The 21,292-nt window shown below is 53.8% G+C and overlaps 2 protein-coding genes across 4 annotated transcripts in view; one reads left to right on the plus strand and one right to left on the minus strand.

The window, feature by feature from the left end:
- DHRS7B (dehydrogenase/reductase 7B) overlaps positions 1 to 11,257 on the plus strand; it is a 39,471-nt gene extending 28,214 nt beyond the window's left edge. For 2 of the 3 annotated variants that reach the window (XM_024752858.1, XM_024752872.1), the window contains 5 exons: positions 2,680 to 2,896; positions 3,319 to 3,411; positions 6,058 to 6,210; positions 6,396 to 6,650; positions 10,701 to 11,257. In XM_024752858.1, the coding sequence (XP_024608626.1) occupies positions 2,680 to 2,896; positions 3,319 to 3,411; positions 6,058 to 6,210; positions 6,396 to 6,601 (669 nt within the window). In that variant the 3' untranslated portion in view covers positions 6,602 to 6,650; positions 10,701 to 11,257. Of the gene's footprint in view, positions 1 to 2,679; positions 2,897 to 3,318; positions 3,412 to 6,057; positions 6,211 to 6,395; positions 6,738 to 10,700 lie in introns of those variants that run through there. The other variant, XM_024752866.1, reaches the window with a different exon arrangement.
- Positions 7,925 to 11,382, minus strand: TMEM11 (transmembrane protein 11). Its single transcript, XM_024752881.1, has 2 exons — positions 11,253 to 11,382; positions 7,925 to 8,768 (listed from the first exon to the last, which is right to left on the minus strand). The coding sequence occupies exons 1-2, from the start codon at positions 11,255 to 11,257 to the stop codon at positions 8,252 to 8,254; spliced, it is 522 nt and encodes a 173-aa protein (XP_024608649.1). The 5' UTR covers positions 11,258 to 11,382; the 3' UTR covers positions 7,925 to 8,251.
- Between the last annotated feature and the right edge of the window lie 9,910 nt (positions 11,383 to 21,292).

Consider the following 21,292-nt stretch of genomic DNA (forward strand, 5'->3'; position numbering starts at 1 on the left):
CAAAAAGGGAGAGGCCCGCAAACTGAAAAAAAAAAAAAAAAAAAAAAAAGACAGCATATAGTTAGGTGGTGTTTTTTTTTAAAATCCATTCTGCCAACCAGTCTTTTGATTAAAGGGTTTAAACTATTTACATTTAAAGTAATTACTATTTAGGAGGGACTTCTGCCATTTCGCTATTTTTTTTCTATATGTCTTGTAGCTTTTTTGTCCATTTCCTGCATTACTCTCTTGTGTTTAGTTGCTTTTTTGGAGTGAAATGCTTTGATTCCCTTCTCATTTCCTCACATGTATATTCTATAGCTACTTTCTATGTGATTACCATGGAGATTACATTGAACATCCTGAAGTTGTAACAATCTAATTAGAATTTATACCAACTTAATGTCAATAGCACACAGAAACTCCACTCTGTCCTCCCCCATCTCTGCTATTCACGTCATAGGTTACATCTTTATACATTGTTTGCCCAGTAACAGATTAATAATAGTTTTAAAATGCATTTGTCAAATTATGTAGAAAATAAAGAGTAGAATTACAATCCAAAGTTACAATACTACTAGCTTTTATAATTCCCCATGTATTTATTTTCCTGGAGATCTTTATTTCTTCAAATGGCTTTGAGTTACACTGTATAGCTTCCTTTCGTTTCAAACCTGAAGGACCTCATTTAGCACTTCTTGCAGGGCATGTCTAGTGGTAACAAACTCCCTCAGCTTTTATTTATATGGGAACTTTAATTTCTCCCTCATTTTTGACATTATAGAACACAGATATAGAATTCTTTGTTGACATTTTTCTTCTTTCAGCACTTTGAATATATCGACCCACTGTCTTCAGGCCTCCAAGGTTTCTAATGAGAAATCAGCTGATAGTAAGGATTTCTTTTATGTGAGGAGTAGTTTCTCTCTTGCAGTTTTCAGATTCTCTGTCACTTGGCTGTGATTGTGATGTGTCATAGTGCAGGTCTCTGAGTTTATCCTACTTGGTGTTGAACTTCTTGGATGTGTAGATTTATGTCCTTCATTAAATTTGGGACTTTTTCAGCAGTTATTTCTTCCAGTGTTTTCTCTGCCCCCTTCTCTCTCTCTCCTCCTTCTCAGATTCCTACTAGGAGTGTGTTAGTCCACTTGGTGGTGTCCCACAGATCCCTTAGGCTCTGCTCACTTTTCTTCTTTTTTTTTTTTTTCTTCTTCATTTTTCTTGTTCTCGGATTTGAGAATTTCAGTTGTCCCCTCTTCAGGTTCATGGATTCTCTCTTCTCCTTGCCCAGATCTGCCTTTGGACCCCTGTAGTGTATTTTTCATTTCAGTTATTGTACTTTTGAGCTCCAGAATTTTTTAATAATTTCTGTTTCTATTGATATTCTCATTTTGTTATACATGAGTTTCCTGCCTTTGTCCACATCTTCCTTTAGCACTTTGAACATCTTTAAGACAGTTGTTTTAGTCAGTTCATTGTCTGGGCTTCCTGAGGAATGTTTTTCTGGGGATTTATCTACATTTTTGAATACCAGAAGGCAAGTGCAACTCCATTAAACCTACTGGAAGCCACTTCAGCAGGTGGTGGTTAAAAGAGTGCAGGCTGCTTCCATGCTGCAGCTCGGCGATCAGAACAGCATCCACCATCAGAATGCAGTCCTGATATGTGGAAGACAAGGTCCTTATTGTCTACCTTGGCTCCTTCAAGCTGCAAGAGAAATGTGGGTTGCCTTTCCCACAGCTGCCCACCACAGGGGTGGGGCCACCATGGAGCTAATGGTTGAAATTGGCCAAAATTGTCTATACTTTGCCAGCCGAGCACTCCCCTGGAAGCTTCAAGCGTTCAAACAGACTTCAGAGTCATGACGTCATTTCACTCTAGAGAGTTGCTGCCAGTGCAGCTGTCCAGGCAGAGGGAGGGCTCCAGGCACTTCTGTCTCCGTGCTCCCTCTGACTCCATCCCCTCCCTCATCTTCTTAGATTCTGCGACAGCCCCTGACTTAGACTGCTTGGCTAGTCATTCTCTTCATTTACAGAATTTGTCTGTCTCCCCCACAAGACTGCGTGCTTTAGGAGGACAGAAGCACGTCTCTCTTGCTTTCTGCCATGTCCCCAGTGTTGAGCATATAGGGGCATATAAAAATGTTTTGTGGGGCTTCCCTGGCGGCGCAGTGGTTGAGAGTCCGCCTGCCGGTGCAGGGGACACGGGTTCGTGCCCCGGTCCGGGAAGATCCCACATGCCACGGAGCGGCTGGGCCCGTGAGCCATGGCCGCTGAGCCTGCGTGTCCGGAGCCTGTGCTCCGCAATGGGAGAGGCCGCAGCAGTGAGAGGCCCGCGTACCGCAAACAAACAAACAAAAAATGTTTTGTGACTGAAGAATGAAACTGATTTGGCCTGAGGAGGGTAGCAGCTCTGTGACGTAGGACAGTGCAGTGCCAGGCTGGCACAGGGCGGCAAGGGGGGCCATGCTTCCATCATATGTGACCCCTGCCCCATGGCACTTACAGTCAGTTAAGGAGAAAGGCTGCCCAAGTGACGTATGAGCAGGGTTGGCAGGCTCCTCCAGGTCACATCCTTCAGAGGAGAAGTGTTGTGACCTGTCCCTTCACAGCCAGGCCCTCCCAGCACTGAGAAGCAGGGCCTGTGGCTCCCACGCCCGTCGCTCTGAAGCTACGTTTGGCTTCTGTCGTTCTTGCCCAGGTGCAGACTCACAAGCCTTACACGGTGACCTTCGACCTCACGGACCCTGGGGCCATAGTGGGGGCCGCTGCAGAGATCCTGCAGTGCTTTGGCTATGTGGATGTGCTCATCAACAACGCCGGGATCAGCTACCGCGGCACCATTGTGGACACCAGCCTGGACGTGGACAAGAGAGTCATGGAGACAAACTACTTTGGTCCAGTTGCTCTGACGAAAGGTAACGGTCTTGGGTGAAAAGGAAGACGAGCACGGGTACGGCAGCATTCTTTGTATTTCCCTTGGTTCCTTCTTCCTACACCTGGCCTGTCCCACCCCTTTGACCCTGGAGTCAGTGGTGTCCTTACGGCCCGGGTGTTGGCTTTTCTGGGCTTTTATTTGCATTTTCTTCCACTGCTTTATGGTCTTACATCGAGATGTTCTCCTCAGCAACAGCCTCATCTGCACAGTGTTGGCTCCACGTCTTTCCACTGTGTCTGCACACCTACAGAGTGGGGCGTTCTGACGTCCAGCCACGGTTCTCACTCCAGGGAGAGGCCTTCCCTCCCCTCCTGGGCGCAGGGGGCTAAGAGTTCCAGTAAACAGTCCCCCCGCCCCAGGCTCTCAGCATGAGCTGCAGTGACCTCTCCCCTCTCCCCACAGCGCTCCTGCCCTCTATGATCAGAAGGCGCCAGGGCCACGTTGTCGCCATCAGCAGTATCCAGGGCAAAATCAGCGTTCCCTTCCGATCCGCGTGTGAGTACTTCCTTCTCCTTCCCACGTTCCCTTTACTGTTTTCTCCCTGTTACAAGAACAACACGTTCACTGTCCAGAATTCAGACGTTAGAGAAACAGCACGGAACGTGCAGGGACGTCGTCAGCGTGTGCTCCCGAGCAGAGGCCTGGGCTCAGCCCCAGCTCTGCTCCTCGTGCCACCTGCGGCCCCCGTGCTGTGCCCCCCGGGTGTCGGCCCCTCTCAGTGCCACCACCGTCGGCCCACAGGTGCCGCCCCACCGCCACTTTACCGCACGTGCCTCCAGAATTCTTCTGCGTGGGATCAAATGTGCAAAACTGGGGCACGTTATATGTAGTTTTGTGGTTCGCTTATTCCATTTGACAGTGTCTTTCTGCATCAGCACATATGGATTTACCTAGTTCCTTTAAGTGGATATACAGTCATTAATCGAATGGATGTGGCATCATTTCCTTAGTAGCTTTCGTGACACGTGAGGATTTGCATCCCTTCAGTCGGTGACCAGTAGCAGTGATGTGCTGTGTACAGCATCCTTCAGCATTTTTATCTCTGGGCTCTCATGGGAGGGTTTCAGTAAGATTAGTTCCAAAAAGTGGACACAGGACCAAAAAATTAACGCTGCCAGCTTGACTTCCGCCCCGACTCTCACCTCCCTGCGTGCGTGGCTGCGCCAGAATGTTGAGATTGCGCCATCACGGGCACCAGCGAGCAGATTCTGCTTTTGTTAAGAGATTTGAAAGGTGATTTCACAAACTGTCCTGGGAACTGCACTCTTTGCTCCACCGTCTGCAAGGAAACTCTCAGCTGTAACAGTCTCCCCCTCTCCAGATGCTCAGCGTAGCCACGGGAAGGGAGGGGACGGGTGAAGCTGCCTCCACACCGTGAAAGGACGGCCACGCACACCCAGCTGGACGACTGGGAACCACCCGTCAGCCCGAACGCAGCGCAGCCATCCTCCTGGTGCTGGCTGTGTCTGGGTCAGCCGTGGGACTCGTCTGAGCCCGCGCTGCCCCCTCATGTCATCAGACAGCCTCCACGGCCGTGCTCAAGACAACGCCGTATCCGTGCTTGTTTCTGAGGCGGTTATTTCCCTGTGCCAGTTTTCTGTTTCACTTGGTTGGCACAGGACAGCCTCCTGAGGAATAGATATGCAGGCATCACATGTGACAGAGCAGATGAGGCAATAATAGGGAAAAGGGTATACAGGGTAAAGGAGTTCTTTGTAAAGTGTTCTTGTACTGAATTATTTCCAAACTTCACTTGGATTTAGTCCCACTGAGTTCTGTCCTCCCCTTGGCTCTGACTGCGTAGGTCACACTTGGTTGTTCTGGGTGTTTTATAACCACCAGGCCGGACGAGGCGGTGCCTCCTGGGCATGTTGGCCAACCCAACGGGCAGCAGTCTCCCCACTCGTGAAGTGGGGGGTGGCTTCGTGTACCTCTCGGGGCTGTTGTGAGGCCGAGTGGGAGGATCCAGGATGTGTGTAGAGCACGTGGAGCCCTGGGGAACCACAGTCACGGCGTTTAGGTTAGCACAGCCTGGCCGAGGACCTACGTACAGCCCGAGAGCCGTGGAGACCAGGAGTCAGGGAGGCCCCCAGGGCCTCAGCCTGGGCCGTGCCTCTGGAATCACGGCTGGTAGGAGCGTGTCTCGAGCCACCCACCCGCAGAGCGTTCGTTCGGCCAGGCCGCTCCTCCAGAGGCTCTGCAGAGTCTGGACGCTGCTGGGCTGCTCACAGGACCTACAGTTACGTGGCTGATGGATGCCCTTTTCCTCAGGCTCGAACGTGTGGACTCCAAATCTGGAAACCGTCAGTGGAGATGCTGTTTCCCAGGAGTGCCGTCGTAGGGTTCCTCTGTCCCCTCAGAGCACCTGACGCTGTGCAGAGAGGCTGTTGCTGGGGAGCGGAGGGGGCCTGGACAGCTCTTCCAGATGAAAGGCCATCCTGTGGAAGCTGTCAGGCAAAAGACGTGAGAAGGCCAGATGTGGGTTTGTACACACGCTCCTGCACGTGCAGGGAGCCTCCCTGGACGCACTGTGGCAGTGTGGCCTGTGACCATGAGGGGCATGGCAGCTGCCCCGTCTGTCCCCCGCTGGAGAGAGCTACGTGCAGGAATGACACGGAAACAGGCACAGCGTGAGGCCATGTCCGCGCAAATATGACTTCTGTGTCGCACCCCGTGTAGGTACCTGGTTGATGTGAGAAATGAATGCTGAGAAGCCGGCAGCCTGGCTCCCTCTGGGGAACCGTACTGGAAGGCACGAGGAGGACTTTCACTTGGTTACTTTATTTCCTCCTGAACTGTTTGAATATTTTACCCAGTAGGCATTAAGTGTTTTTTTTTTTTTAACTTTTAATTTAGATTAATTTCACACTTAAACCTTGCAGGAACAGTACAAAGAACACCCATGCACCCTTCCTACACATCCCCAGTGGTTCGCGTTTGACCATGCGCGCCGTGTCATGTTGTGTGTGAACGTACCTGTAGGTCAGTGTATCGTGTACAGTGTTTTCCCTGAACCACACTAGAGCAGGAGACCTGACACCCCTGCGCCTGTCCAGGGCCCAGGCTGGGCGCCTCTGACTCTGGGAACGAATGCGTCCCCGCCCCTCACTCACCTGCCTCTCTGGCCACCGACCTTTGCAGACGCGGCCTCCAAACACGCGACCCAGGCCTTCTTCGACTGTCTGCGGGCCGAGGTGGAGCAGCATGACATCGAGGTGACCGTCGTCAGCCCCGGATACATCCACACCAACCTCTCCCTCAACGCCGTCAGGGCCGACGGGTCCAAGTACGGAGGTTAGGCCCTGGTGTCGCTTTTCTTCTATGCAAAGCTACCTGATGATTTTGTGGTCGTTTTCATTTTCTTTCAGAAAATAAGTTTAAAACTAAACCACTTGACGTGTGGGTGTTGGTCGTATATACTGAAGACTGACCTCGCTCGGCATGAACCCGAGCTCAGTGAGTCTCTCGTTTCATTTCAGTGATGGACAAGACCACGGCCCAGGGCCGAAGCCCCTCGCAGGTGGCCCGAGACGTGCTGGCTGCCGTGGGGAAGAAAAAGAAGGACGTGGTCCTGGCCGATGTGGCGCCTTCCCTGGCTGTTTACCTGCGCACGCTGGCTCCCAGGCTCTTCTTCAGCCTCATGGCCTCCCGGGCCAGGAAGGAGCAGAAACCCAAGCATTGCTAGTGCCTGTCCGGGCAGGTGGCGCGGTAGCACCGCTGCTCCACAGGGACAGGTGTGTTTGCGTGGACTGTACTGGATTCTTGCCTCATGGGGAGGCGGGGGAGGGAGTCATGCCTCTCTCGCAGACCCCCAGCCTGTCCTGCTGGAGGAGGACAGGCTTCCTCCGGGGGGAGGGGTAAAATGCAGCTGCATCTAAACTCTAGGATGTGAAGTAAAGGGTTGAGCTGTGGAGCTGTGACCCCTGAGGGCAGGCAGAACCACGCCTCCTTTGAATTTGGGTCTTGAGATCAGAAGACTTCCTGTCATCTGACCCAGTTCTCGTATTGACTCACCTAGCGCTGGGGGCTTGGGGAGAAGGCTGCTGCCGCCTTCACGCCGTTCACGGGGTCCCCCAGCATTTTGTTCAGCGCGGCCAAGAGTCAGCGTGTGGCTGGCTTCTCGACGTGTCCCATCGTTCCGTGTGCTGGAGCCGCCTGTCCGCACCTGGCTTGTATCTGGTGACAGCTTCTGCTCAGCTGCCCCAAGGTGGCCACAGCTGGTCCGTGTCCAGCTGCCTTACCCATGAATCTGATCTGCAGGCAGATCACAGGCTCCCTTTCCAAATCTGACCTATTACAGAAACACCTCCCCAGTCCCACCCAGCAGGCTCAGGAGGGTGGTGGGCACTGCACGGTCAAGGTAGGTCTGTTTAGGATCACTGCCAGTTTACCCTTGTTCCAGACCGTTTGCCACCCAGCACCCAACCGAGGGACCGGCATTTCCAGGCCCCTTGGAATTAAGTCAAAGTTTCTCACTCTTCTGAAATCTCTGGCTCTCCTCCTGTGAACAGATGGCCCCATCACCCCCATACACCCTTTTGACACCTTCCCAGCACCCCTTGTTACTCTCTGGTGTCTGATCTTCCTGAGGGATCCTTTAAAACCACGTGAACATCAGTCTGGTTGCCGCTTAGAAAAGTGCCCTTTAGGGATGACCGAGCAGAGAGTCTCGGGCCGGCATGGCCCCCTTTTCTGTGGAACACGAGGGGGGCAGCAGGTTGAACTCAGGACACACCAGGACAGCTTCAGTGCTTTAAAAAAAATACAGATGTTAGTTTGTGTTCTCCTAAATCAGAATCTGGACAAGAGGTGCCAGGCCTCGCCACCTACCTGTCCTGCCACATCCCTGAGCGGCACTGAGCTGCGCCGCCTCGGACCAAGGCATGAGGCTGCTCTGGGAGGGACTGGGCCTGCCTGGCGAGAGGCCTGTTCGCGCTACAGGTGGTGCCCCTCCTGCCACCTGCATGCTCCCACCAGGACCGTCACGGAGAGAGCAGACACCTGGAGGTGAAATTCTGATAATTTTAATGGTCAATAGCTTCTGGTTGGCTCTGGATGGTACAGTTAAACAACATACTTAACGACCCCCCAAGCGCGTTCACATCCCCTCAGTAGCGTTGCTTCCATCACATCCTACTGCCTGGTCGGCCTTCCACAACCTCAGGCCCCCGCGGGTTACGGGAATCCACATCTTAGTGTGATGAGCTGAAAAAACCCCTGGTACACTTGTGATCTGTTATTTCTTTAAAATAACCAACGTGCAGCCAGACGCCTTCCCGGGCTCCATTCTGCCACCTCGCGGGCCGGGCTGCCTGCTCCCCCTACGCTGCCCCGATCATACGGCGCAGAGCTCGTAAATCTTCCGTACACAGTACACCAGCGCCGCCAGTGCTATCGTGTTGTGCAGTCTCTTTCTGTGCAAGTCGTCCTTCCGGACCAGCACCACCGGGGTGGAGGAGGTGAGTGTGTGCAGGGGCAGTCGGGACAGTTTGTAGGCGTCGTACTCCACCTGGTACTTGCAGCAGGGGTCGAACTGCCAGGAGATGCCGTAGAGGGTGCAGCAGGCCAGGCTCAGCACGCCCGCAGGCAGGGAGATGTAGTGGGAGTACTCCAGGGGCAGCGCCAGCGGGGTGAAGAGGCAGGCGGTGCCCGCCAGCACGGTGGTCTTGTGTAGGCAGTTGCCCACGGTGATCCAGCGGGCTGTCTCGTCACCGATGCGTGTGGGCTCGATCACGATGTACTTGTACTGGGCTTCCAGGGCCTGCTCCAGCTCGTACTCAAACTGGTCTTGGGCGTTCTCCCCGTTGTAGATCTCATGCACAATGTAACAGTCTGTGGCCGACAGGCTCACCCTTAGGAGGAAGGGGTGGGGAAGAAGAAGAGCTGGTTAGAGGCTGCTGCTCTGCAGAGATGCCGTCCCCAGAGGAGAGGCGCCTGCCCTGAGCACACCGGGCGGCCGCTGGGAGCGGGGCTCGGAGCTGCCTGGTCAGCGGCTGCACGAGGGGCCGCGCGCGTAGGTACCAGGGAAAGCTTGTCAAGCGAGGTCACCCCAGAACCTCCAGGGTCAGCATTTCCTTCAAAGAGGAAAGCTGTTACGCGTTCAAGGCAGCGGAGACCGGACTGCTGGGTAAACTCCTGGGAGGAAAGACAGGCGAGGGAGAGCCGGCCACTGGTGCCCGCCCTTTTGTGCTCCCAGGGGGACGTTTTGGGGAGCCGTGCTGCATGGCATGTGGGATCTTAGCTCCCCAACCAGGGATTGAACCCGCGCCCCCTGCATCAGAAGTATGGAGTCTTAGCCACTGCACCGCCAAGGAAGTCCCCCTCCCCATTTGGTTTTAACTCAGAATGGAGACAGGCTCCCATGTGGGATCCAGCACCTTACAAGGCACCTTAGCAGACAAGCAAACCTAAGAGGCAGGGCCTCACTCCCGGCAGGAGCAGCTCTGGCGCAGAGATTTCCTTTGTGTTCTCAAGTCCATCAGCCAAGACAGGCACAGGGAGAGAAGCACGGGAAAATGGAGGGTCTGTGCCGCCCCGCTGACCGCCAGAGTGAGGCCAGGGGACGATGCCTCCCTGTCGGCGTCCGAGGTGAGCTTTCCGGCCACAGAGTCCCTCTGGAACGCTCAGAGCGAGGCGCGGGTGTCAAGGCCGGGATTAGAGAACATTCTTGCCCAAACCCTAACCTACCTGAGTGCAGTGACAAAACAGGCCCAACAAGGAAGCACCAGTTGAGGCCCCAGCATCTCGGGGACACGTCAGTGGGCAGACCCCACCCTCACCTGGTGCTCACCCAGGCCTTCCTTTCCCGTCTGCCCCACCCTCACCGCTGGCGCCCACCCCAGGGGCGGGCTCCTGGTTCCTCCCACAGCGTGCTAGGCGAGCCCATCTCCACAGGTTGGTGGCTGTGCCCCCAAGTCCCTCCAGGCTGCTGGCTCAGCCCTGATGGCACGGGAGCAACTACCAGTGGACACGGGCAGTCGGGACTGCACAGCTGAGGGTGTGTGGATGGCGTGCTCGCCCACCAAAGCCGCCTGGAGCCCCAAGTCTTACGGTGGGCCGGTCACCCCACTCCTGTCCATCACCGCCAACCAATGACCGGCCTTCCACAGCGCGGAGAACCCTCCCCGGCGCCTTCCAACACAGCAGGCTCAGGAGCCAGCGAGCCCAGCGGGCACACCGCCCTGGGCTCACCACCAGTTCTGCTTTAGAGGCCAAACCTGCTTTACCTGCTCAGGAAAGGATGGACCGTGACGCATAAAGCAGCAGATTTCCAGGACTCCACACACTGTGCAGGGGAGGGAGGCAGCACGAGGTCCAAAGCAGAGCCAGACCCACCAGCAGGCGCCCCCTTTGTCAGAGGACCCACCCTGCGGTCGGCACCCACAGCCCCACCTGCTCGGGGCGGGGGGGGGCCGGGGAACCCTCTGCCCTGCAATGTAGTTTCAAAGGCTGCCTGGACCACCAGATTCAGTCCTGCAGTTGACAGGGACTGTTGCTTCTCAAGCCAGGTGGCCGAGGACTCGAGAGTGAGCCATGGCCGCCTCTGCCCAGCTACCCCAGCGCCCACTGCATGCGGCCTGCTTTGTTTCTGGGTCAAAAGTAACCCATTTAAGGAAAGAACCCAGCCAGAAGTTTGCCATGAACCATCTCAGAGCACCACCAGCCAACCCCCAACTTGAACCCTGTACACAAAAGCAGATGAAAAAACCCAACAACTAATGGCTAATTGGGATCCTTTGAGTCCTGGGCTTCCTAAGCGACTATATTTTTGCATTTTGTTGCAGGTGTGAAGTGACCAGCAAGAGAGCATAGTAAAAAGGGTTCACGTTGAAAAAACTGAGAGCGCATCGATAATGGAAAGAGCTCTTTAAAGTGAAAAAGTCAGGTACAGACCAGTGTTTGTAGCCTGTGATCTTCAGTGCCTTTCTGAGAAAGTGTATGTTTGCTTTTAGATGCACAGATGTTTCTGGGCTGATATACAAAGACCCAAGAGTTACGACTGTCTCTGAGGAGGGGAATGGAGGGGCTCCAGAAAGAAAAGGGGCCCCTTCTTACCAAATGACTTTAGAACTCTTTGAATTTGGCAGGTTCCATGGAGCTTACAGTACGGAACTGGCCTGCACAGAAGAGCACAGCCTGCCGGGCCACAGGGGCTGCTGCAGGCGCTGCCTCGGGTCAGGGTCACGGGCTCCCCCTCGGGGCTTGTGAACCTGCCTCCAGCTGGGGTCAGTCTCCTCCTCTCCTCGTCAGAATTGGTTCCAGCAGCACCCAGGAGATAGTCCTCAAAGGAATCCTGGGGAACCTGGCAGCCACCACGAAGAGCCCACAGAACAAACCTCATTTTGCCAGCACAGAATCCGGCCCAGGGGATCCCACGCCATCTCGAAGCCAGTCTCGAAGGAACCTGGGATTACAGGAGCCTCAGACATGGGACCCACAAAGTCGGGAGACAGCTCCAAAAGTCAGGGGTGCACAAGAATGTTCAAAGCAGCACTCCAGGTGAGAGCAGAAGACTCGAGAGCAGAGAGAAAGAGACCGTGACTCAGCCAAGGGGGGGAAAGCCGTGGAGGCAGCCTCCCGGTCCCTCCCGACCCTGCAGGGGAGTGGGTGCACCACACCCGTGAACGCCTCTCTCTCTCTCTCCCTCTCTCTCTCTCTCTCTCTCTCACACACACACACACACACACACACACACACACACACACTGCAGAACCAAGCACGTGCTGTCACGGAGACGATGGAGGATTCAGGAGTAAGGTGGCTGCTGCCTGCGCTCGGGAGGGAAGTGTGGGCCAGGGAGATGCTAGCACTTGGTTTATTAATTTTTTTTCTAAATTATGGTAAAATACACATAACACAAAATTTACTATCTGTAAATTTTGTGTTACGTGTCCAGTTCAGTAAGGTTAAGTACACTTAGACACTGTTGGGCAGCCAATCTCTTTTTGTCTTACAAAACTAAAACTCTGTCCCCATTAAACCACAACTCCCACCCCACCCCACCCTTCTACATTCTGTCTCTATGAATTTGGCTGCTCAGGGAGGGACCTCATGTAAGTGGAGTCACACAGTATCTTTTTTTGTGGCTGGCTTCTTTCACTTAGCATAACGTCCTCAGGGTTCATCCACGTTGTAGCAAGTGTCAATTTCCTTCCTTTTTAACGCTGAGTAATATTCCCTGTGTGTATAGACCACGTTTCGTTATCCATCCATCCGTCGATAGGCTGCTTCCACCTTCTAGCTACTGTGAACGATGCTGCTGTGAACACGGGTGTAAAAATATCTGTTTTAGTCCCTGCTTTTAATTATTCTGGATATATACCTAGAAGTGGGATTGCTGGATCATGTGGTAGTTCTATTTTTAATTTTTTGAGGAACCTCCACACTTTCCCACAGTGGCTGTACTAATGTACATTCCCACCGACACTGCACAAGGGTTCCCTTTTCTCCATGTCCTGGCCAACACTTTTGTTTTTTTCCACAGCAGCTATCCCAGTGGCACGAGGTGGCATCTCATGGTGGTTTTGACTTGTGCGTCCTAAATGGCAGCTTTACTGTGACAGATTCACCCATTTAAACCGCACAAGTCAGTGGCTCGACACTTTTCACTGAGCTGTGCAACCAACACCACGATGCATTTTAGAACATCTGCCTCACCTCAAAGGTAACCCCGTCACTCCCCATTCTCCCCTGATCTCCGTCCATGGCGATCACCAACCTACTTTCTGACTGTGGATCTGCCTCTTCTGGGCGTTCTGCGGGAACGCATCACGTGGCAGGCACGTGGGCTTTGGAGCTGATTCCTTCATTTAGCCTCGTGTTCCCAAGGTCGTACATATGGTAGCAAGTTTGTAACTTTTCATATGGTAAAGACATACTTTTGATGGATTTAACATATAATTTTTAAAATTCCAAGACAAAATATCTGGTGGGAAGCATCAAAGATGCTCTGCATAAAAAAAGGCCAATAATGGTTTTCTCTGGATGGTGGCCCAACAGGTAACTTTTAAATTTTAGTTTTCTGTATTTTTCAAAAAGAAAAAATAAACGTGTTTCTTTTATAATGGGAAAATTAATTATAAATTTTTTCATAAAAAGAAAAATCCTGTCCAATAGCTCTGTATCCCTTGGGGTGGAAGAGACCAGACAGGGCAGGCCCTCCCAGCCGAGGAGAGGGGGCCCCCCTCCTGCTCCAGTGGGCACTGGCCCTGCAACCCACCACCTTTTCTGGTCTTGCTGGAACCAGAAGAACCGACCCAAACACCTGCCTTAAGGCCCCTTCCTGGAGCGGCCCTGGGCTCACAGTCTCAGCTCAAACAGAGGAGGAGGTGATGCCAAGCTCCTTGAGGGCAGTGACTGTTTTCATCGCAGTCTGCTCCGCCCCACCCCACCCTGGGCCTGAATGTGACAGGTTCCCAACAGACTTAGAGGAAGTACGTTTGAAAGGACTGACAGGAGACGAAAAACAACAGTAATTAAGAGCACCTGTGGCTGAAAATTAAACTAGGTCCATGCATCAGGTTGCTTTCCACCCAATAAGCACAGGGTCACGTGACCAGCTGTGACATGCCGCGTGGTGCCACCCCTGCATCCCTGGTCTAGGGAAACCCACTTTTGGCAAACCCCAAATCACTTCCTTGGGAGCCAAGGAAAGCAGTAAACTCCTATGCTGTGGCTTCAAAGGCCAGTTAGGACTGAAAGGCACAGCCTTGTAGCTCCAAATACTGAGGATGTTTCCAAACTGGCACCTGACGTTCTCATTGTTTCAGAGGAAGCCACGTGCCAGGGAACAGGCTCCCCGTGGTGCTCCAGGGACCGGGCAGCTCTGCTTTGGGGACAAGACCACGGCGCACCAAGAGTTCCTCTCAGTCACTCACTGGCTTTGTGTCCAAGGACAAACCCCCTTGCTGCTCTGAGCCAGCTTCCGTCGCGTCAAACGGTGCAAAGGCCCCAGCCCGCAGAGTGCAGATGGGGTGAGATGGGCTGGGCCGGGCACGCACACAAGGTGACAGCTGCAAGGCGCCACCCAGCGCAAGGCCCGAGCACTGTTTAAACTTAAGTAAAATGGAGTGGAATTGAAAATCCAGTTCCTGGGCTTCCCTGGGGGCGCAGTGGTTGAGAGACTGCCTGCCAATGCAGGGGACGCGGGTTCAAGCCCTGGTCTGGGAAGATCCCACATGCCGCGGAGCAACTAGACTGGTGAGCCACAACTACTGAGCCTGCGCGTCTGGGGCTTGTGCTCCGCAACGAGAGAGGCCGCGACAGTGAGGCCCGCGCACCGCACCGTGAAGAAGAGTAGCCCTCGCTTGCCACAACTAGAGAAAGTCCTCGCACAGAAAGGACTCAACACAGCCAAAAAAAAAAAAAAATCAGTTCCTCAGACACACCAGCCACATTTCCAATGCTTGACAGCCGCAAGTGACCAATGGCTGCCCTAGTGGACAGCCCTGAGCAGAATGGCCGAGACTGCCCAGGAGGCAGTGCAGAGAGGCCCGGTTCAGGACACAAGACCACCCTCCCTCCTTCAGAAAGTCAGGCCTGAAGGACTGAACTACAGAGGCACGAGTTACTGCCATTGGAACCCCGACGGCTTGAACGAATCAAGGAAAATGGAAATTCACCCCAGAGGACGAACCCCAGCAGACCCTAACCCACAACATCCAACTTCCAGGATCAGAGCCTTCTGGCAGCCAGCTGAGCGGGACCCGCGTGCCTGGGTGCAGATGCTGCACTGGCACGACTCATACAGACCAGGAGGAAAGAAACTCGAGAAAGAGAACATCCAAACCCCCTGGAGGCCCTCGGCTCTAAAGGAAACGACCAGGTCAGAATGAGGGGAACACTGCCCCGGGAATGTTAGCCACCTGCCCACGTGGCTTGTGGTCCACCTGTTCTGGGAACTAACCCCTCCACCAGCCAGCCAGAACCACATCCATGCAGTTCAAAGCTTACAGCAAAGCTGTCAAAGAGGACGGCCCAGTCCCCGGGAATAAAGCGTAGCACAGAAGATGTGGAAGTAACCCCACAGAACTGGCTGCCTAGAGATGCTGGAGCAGACACCCGCATAAGCCCGGGAGGGGAAAGGCCACAAAAAGTGGTTCCACCCTAAAGCCTAAAGCCTGAGCACTCAGTGCAGCACGCCCGGCCCTCTGAACACGCCAGGCCTTTACACTGTGCTGCGGCCTCACATCGTGATCAGAATCAGACCCCACGCACCCTCGCATTCAACAGTCACAGAGCACTAGGGACACTCGGGGGCCCTTCAAGAGGAGGACAGGCAGCCCACATGGGACAGAGGGGCGACTCTGTGAGCTGGCCCAGGTTGGCACCAAGCGGCAGAACACACAGATACCTGCACCGCCCCTTCCCAGACGGGCAAGTTTGTCTCAAAGAGGCCGACAGGACAAGTGGCGATCTGTTTGCTGTGCTTGCTGCCAGTGTGCGGAGTTGTGGACAAGAATTCAGGTTACAGCTCAGGGTCTGATGTTCTTCATTACAAACACTGTGGGTTCCCTAGATCTAATGGACTGAAGAGAAAACTCAACGTGCAAGCAGCTCTCATTTTGCTATTTCCACCCCTCTCCTATTTTGGTCTAGACCAGCGCTGACCTTTCTGTTCTCTATCTGCGCCGTGCAGTATATTAGCCACGAGCCATGTGTTGCTACCAAGCACTTGAAATGCAAATAGTGTGACTGAGGAGCTGAATTTTTCCCTTTATTTAATTTTAATTAATTTAAATTTAATTGCTGCAAGTGACTAGTGGGCACTGAATTAACACAGCTCTAGACTCAAGAACCAGGTAAAGCAAGAATTCACACACTATGTATTCTAAACTGGACCATCATTAACACACAGCTGACAACAGTACCTCCTGCGGAAGGTCTGGCACCAAGCAGGGCCTTCAAATACAATGCAGGCTTCAGAGTTTGCAGCCACAGGGAAATCTGGAAAGTCTGCCCAAAGCGTTGCTCTGCTCCAGCCAATGCCCCAAATTAGACGACGTTTCCTTGGGTGTCAGCATAAAGCAGATTCCAACCAAGTGTGTGCAGCAACTCGGGAAAGTGGTCTTACAGTGTGGAGCTGAAATCTGAGTCAGCACAAACATGCCATGGAACAAAGTCATCTAAGAACACCATAATCAGCCTACTTCGGTCACAGGAGCCACTAGGTATGCTTGGGCCTCAATCTATGGTGTGGGCAATCAATTAATCCAGCCTGCCCCACCCGGAAGTCTTCCCACCCACTGAGCAGGAACGGAGGTGTGCCCAGGCCAGGTTTCCATCCCCTACTCAGCGTGGAGGATCTCAGGGAAACAGCCCAGGCAAACACTCCTCCAAAAGAGCCCAGCTAGGGCCTCATGGCAGAGGCAAACAAAGGGGTACCCCCAGCCACTCCCGGTTATCTGGAAGGATGACAGGTGGTGCCCCCCAAACCACAAAACCAGACGCCCCATTCCTGGCTGACACACGACATATGCATGTGCAAGCAGAGCCTGCCGTTCAGGCCAAAGGGTGCAACCTGAACACCTAAGGAGACCAGGCAGGTAACTGCAATGAGTCAAGCTGGCAGATGAGGAATGATGAGCACCTGCCCTGACCAAAAAGAGCCACCACGCAGCTTTTCCAGAGGAGTTTTATGTGAACTATTTCCATTTATAACCACTGGCAACTAACTTAAATTCTCTTAAAAACTGAGGATCACAGTCAAGGACTAGTTTCAGCCTTTGGGATCCTGGTTTGCAAACTCAGTTTCGAATTAACACTTGCCTTAAACCAAAGAGAAAAAAACCCAATATCCAATTTCTTAGATCAGTAAAATTGTAACTTTTGCTGGCACGGCCCCTGTATGGTGTCTGGGGCGTCCTCATTTGGCCCTTTCTGCTGTTTTTATCCAGTAAGGAGGAATGCTTCTCTCTCTGCAACTGAGTCTTCTAAACCAGTTATTTCCTATTACTAAAGGATTAATGTTTGCATTAAAGATCTTGAAAATGTTTGCTAGTTTTTAAGGCCATCTGGAAACCATCGAGATCTCTTCTTTAACTTTTTATGGTCTGATCTAAGAAATAACCAGGTGGGAGGTGGAAAAACAAAAATACTTGCTGGCCATTCACTGCTGCTTCTCCAACAAGAGGAAGTGCGGCAGGGACAAGGCTGGGTAACTCCGAGCTCGAGAATAAAATGCAAGCTGGAGGGGTCTATCAGCACAGCTAACCAAACAGGAAGGCGACCACAATGAGTATGTGATGCAATCAAAGAGAGAGAATAACGCAGAACAGTCGAGAGAAAAAGAGAGCGGGGCGGGAGGGGAGGAAGGGGGAAGAGAAAAGAAAGAGAACTTTTCTGTTCAACAATCCTCACCAAAACAACCCCAAAACAAACCCGGAGATCCTGCTGACCTATATCTACCGCACCAGCCCACTCGTAACAGAATGGTCAGGACAGTGCAAACCGGATGACTCCACGAATACACATCCTTTCCCAAACTTCTGGGGCCTGAACTGGTTCTAGTGGCTTCTACTAGCTGAAACTGTTTTCCAAAAGCAAAAACTGTGAATTCAACACGGAACACGAAAAGGACTCCAATCTTATCTTCTAGAAATGAGTCTTTCAAATCGAGATCTACCTTGTTAGAAACAAGCTCCCGGCTCCCTGCCCTACTCACGCACCGTTCGTTAGGAAAGGTCGCTGCAAAGGATTTCCACGGCAGGGGCGCTGGCGGAGACGCCTCCAAAGTCCCAAGGATCACCCCCGGGGGAAGCGGGCGGCTCCCCGCCCGGAGTCACAGCGCAGAAGGCTGAGGCCCCTCGGTGACCGTGCGAACCACCCCGCCCGCCCCGCGATGGGAAGGCTTCCCCTTCATCCCCGCTCGCGAACGCCTCACGCCGGGCGGCCTCGCGACACCGCGCGGGCGGGAGGGAGTTGTAGTCCGGCCGCCGCCCCGGACGGCGCGCCGGCTGGGGATCGGGCCCCGCGGGACTATAAGGTCCACAATACACTGCGCGCCGGAAGCCCACCCCGAGGCCGCCTGGGAAACGCGGGCCCAGACAGGAGGAGCTGAGGGCCCACTTCCGGACTAGCCGCCGCTAGGCCTCCTGCGCTTCGAGAGCTTCGACCGCCGAGGTCACCGAGGGGCCACTCTCGCTCATCCCCCAAATTCTCGGGAGGCGAGACAGACGCGGTCCCCGCGCCGCCAGGGGGTCCCTGCTGGCAGGCTGTTGGCAGAGAGTGTCTGGAAGCGGAGAAAGGGGAGAGTTTAACGTGTGATGACTGCTGGGAGAGACGGGGCGCCGCGCACGTCGCACCCTCGTCCGGCCGTGGTGGCGAGGACACAGCCCCGCACTCGGGCGTCTTCGAAGGCGGGTGCTGGCCCCTCACCCCGCCGGCGGGGATCCCTGCCTGGACCCTGCCGAGTCGGGAGGGCGGACGGAGCCCAGTGACTCCTGCCCGCTGTCCCCTCCGAGCAGGGGCTGATCCGGGGGACCCCTCGCAGCTCTGAAGTTGTAGTCCCTCCCCTGCTTCCGACCGACAGCGTTGCTAGACATATTAATTGGTCCCATAAGCATTTGAGCAACTCTCATGCTGAAATCAGCGTCGTGTCCAGGGACGGGAGAAGCACGGCGCCTGCTCTCAGCCCCCGGGTCTGGCCGAACCGGGCAAACCAGGGCCCGAGGGCTGTCGGGTGTAGATGCGGCTCCCATCGTTGAGGATTCCTCAGGATTTCCTTTCGGTTCATAGTCTACAATAGTCTTAATAGTCTGGCACGGGCCCTCAGTACCTACAAGATTCAACTCAAGCTCCTAAGCGCAACCCAGAAGCCCCTCCGTAATGTGGAGGTTGCTCCCCTCTCCAGCTTCAACTGCCTCCCTTCCCTGCCCAGAGCCAGGTTAGCAGATTCGGAGGTCCCCAGACGGTCCATGCTGTGCCTAAAATGCCTTTCTCTCCCTGCCAACCATCCTTCAGCAGTACCTGCTCTTCCTGTTGGGTCACAATCCCGCCTCCAGGTAACAGTGTGCGGCCCTGCTTAGAGACCTCCGAACGATGACCATCTCGCCTTGTGATTAGTCTGTTTTCTCTGGACCAGTTTGCTGATTCAGAGGGTTTCTAGGGATTCTAGAACAGTTGGGTTTGAACCTGGGGCTGCTTTTTGTGTGTGTGTGTGGGGGGGGGGCTGCTTTTATAACCTCTCTTTCTCAGCCTCCCAGTTTGTAACCTGGGTGTGATACTAGCACCTCTCCTCAGAGGACCAGTATGAGTATTACATAAGGTGACACCTTAGAACTCAGAACACCACACAAGGTAACAGTCAACTGACGTTTAAGTCAGGCCAAGCCCTGTTCTAATTATTTTAAGTGATTAACTCTTAAATCTTCACAACAGCCCTGTGAAAGTGATAGTTTTTATCCACATTCTCATTTTGCAAATGAGGAGGACCTACCTGAGTGACTCGCTAAAGTCACGCGCCAGGATTTGAGCCCAAGCTGTCTGGTTGCCGAGATTTCGCTATGCTATGGTGTCTCTCAGGAAGAGTCAGGCCAGGATCTAGTGCACAGAGGAAAGTGCTCAAGCAACTGTGGGCCTGGGACCATCTCCCCATCTCCCTGCTCTTGCACTTAACTTCTAACAGGCCATCTGCCGCAGTCTGCTGACTTGAGTGGAGATGCCCAGAATGTCACCTGTTCATCACTACTAGTGCACAGACACCTGGAAGATTCATGGGCAGGGTGATTCCCTCAGCGTGTAGTAACTGAGCTCCCACTGAGGGCACAACCTGAATGGTGGGAGTTGAAATTCCTGTGGGCCCCCAGAGAGCCCTGATTGCTGGCAGAGAAGCAGCCAGCAGGAAAGGTGGGTCCTAGCTGGTGCTCAGAAATCTCTGGCACTTCCCTTGCTCCTCTGTTCATTCATTCTCATAGCAAATAATTGTCGTGTGCAGTCAGTACCAGGTACTCTAAGGCACCAGAGTCACAGCATTTAGTAAGACAGACACTTCCTGGCCTCATGGAGTTTCCAGTCCAGTCGAATAAACAACTAAGTAAGAGTTTTCAGTGCATGATAAATACTAACGAGAAACTAAGCAGGATGATGTAATGGATGACTTGGAGATTACAGCTGGCTAGAGGTCTTTTCAAGAGGTGGCATCTGCATGGGGCCTGGATGAATGTGCAAGGAAGAGCTGGGGACAGCATTGTGACCCAGTAATGGGACCAGAGGGACAGAGGAGAGGTACTGGGTTTGCTTTTGGTTAGTTGTTTCCTCTCTCTGAATGTCACTTTTCTCAACTGTAAAATGGGGGAAGTTTTATCTATACTAGTCAGTGTCTAATTAGGAAAAGAAATCCACCCGAGGTATTTCAAACAGAAGGGATTTAATACAGGCCATTGTTTGTGGAGGTGTTGGGCAGGCTGGCTGAGTCACTATCTTGAACACCTGAAACTTATTTAATATTGTACATCAGCTATACCTCAATTTAAAAAAAAAACCTGCTTTCTTTTACCCAAAGGCTGCACGCTGTGCCTGCAGCTCTGTCCTGCCGTTTAACTCCAGGCTTTGAACCTCTCAGGACCACCTTGCCAGCCAGGCTGCCTTGAGGGGACCCTGCCCCATGCTGTGAGCAAAGAGCCCTCCCCCAATCCAGATCCCAATGGGGGTGCGTTTTCCTCTCTCCCCATCCAGGCCTCAGAACGCAGGCTCCTTGTTTGTATGGCTGGAACTCACCCCTAGCCTGCCCTGCAGCGGTGCTGGGAACACGAGGGGCCCCTGGGCCCCGTCCTGCCCGTTCCACAGCTGGATGTGGTCGGCTTTGGGGATGGGGACTCTGCAGGCTGGAGGGGACATGGGCCTCTGAGTTGCTGCTCAAAGGACAGCCTAGTCACACCCACGTGGTCAGGAAAGAGCTGCAGAAAGTGTGCAGACTCCTCGTGAGAGGTGGCCACTGGGAAGCAGGACGAGGAGGGCTGGGTGGGCAGGGGTCACTCAGCACCCATGACTCCTGCCCCGGCTGCCGGCTCCTGCCCTCCCTCCTCCCGGTGGGGCCTTTACTGGGTCTGTCCTGTCCCTGCCCCGCCGTTTCATTCTGGTTCAGGGTAGACGGTAACTTGGGTTTTACTTCTAGACCCCAGGCTGCTGCAGGGTGGGTGCTGGGGGTGTCCCCGGGTATTGCCCTGTGAAGTCTCTGCCACGGGATGCAGATGTGGAGGGGCAGGAACTGGGTGTGGGTCCTGGTCCCCTCGCCTTCCTGCAGCCTTGTGACCTCCCCCTGCCCCCAGCCTCTGGTCCCCAATACCTGGTGTCTCACGGAGCTGCTGTGGGAGCCGAGCTGGTCACGATGGAGGGCTGGCGACCTGGTGACCGCAGAGCCCCTTCCTCTCCCTCTGGG

Source organism: Neophocaena asiaeorientalis, unplaced genomic scaffold (genome assembly GCF_003031525.2).
Source record: "Neophocaena asiaeorientalis asiaeorientalis breed wild unplaced genomic scaffold, Neophocaena_asiaeorientalis_V1.1 scaffold540, whole genome shotgun sequence".
NCBI classification, from domain to species: Eukaryota; Metazoa; Chordata; class Mammalia; order Artiodactyla; family Phocoenidae; genus Neophocaena; species Neophocaena asiaeorientalis.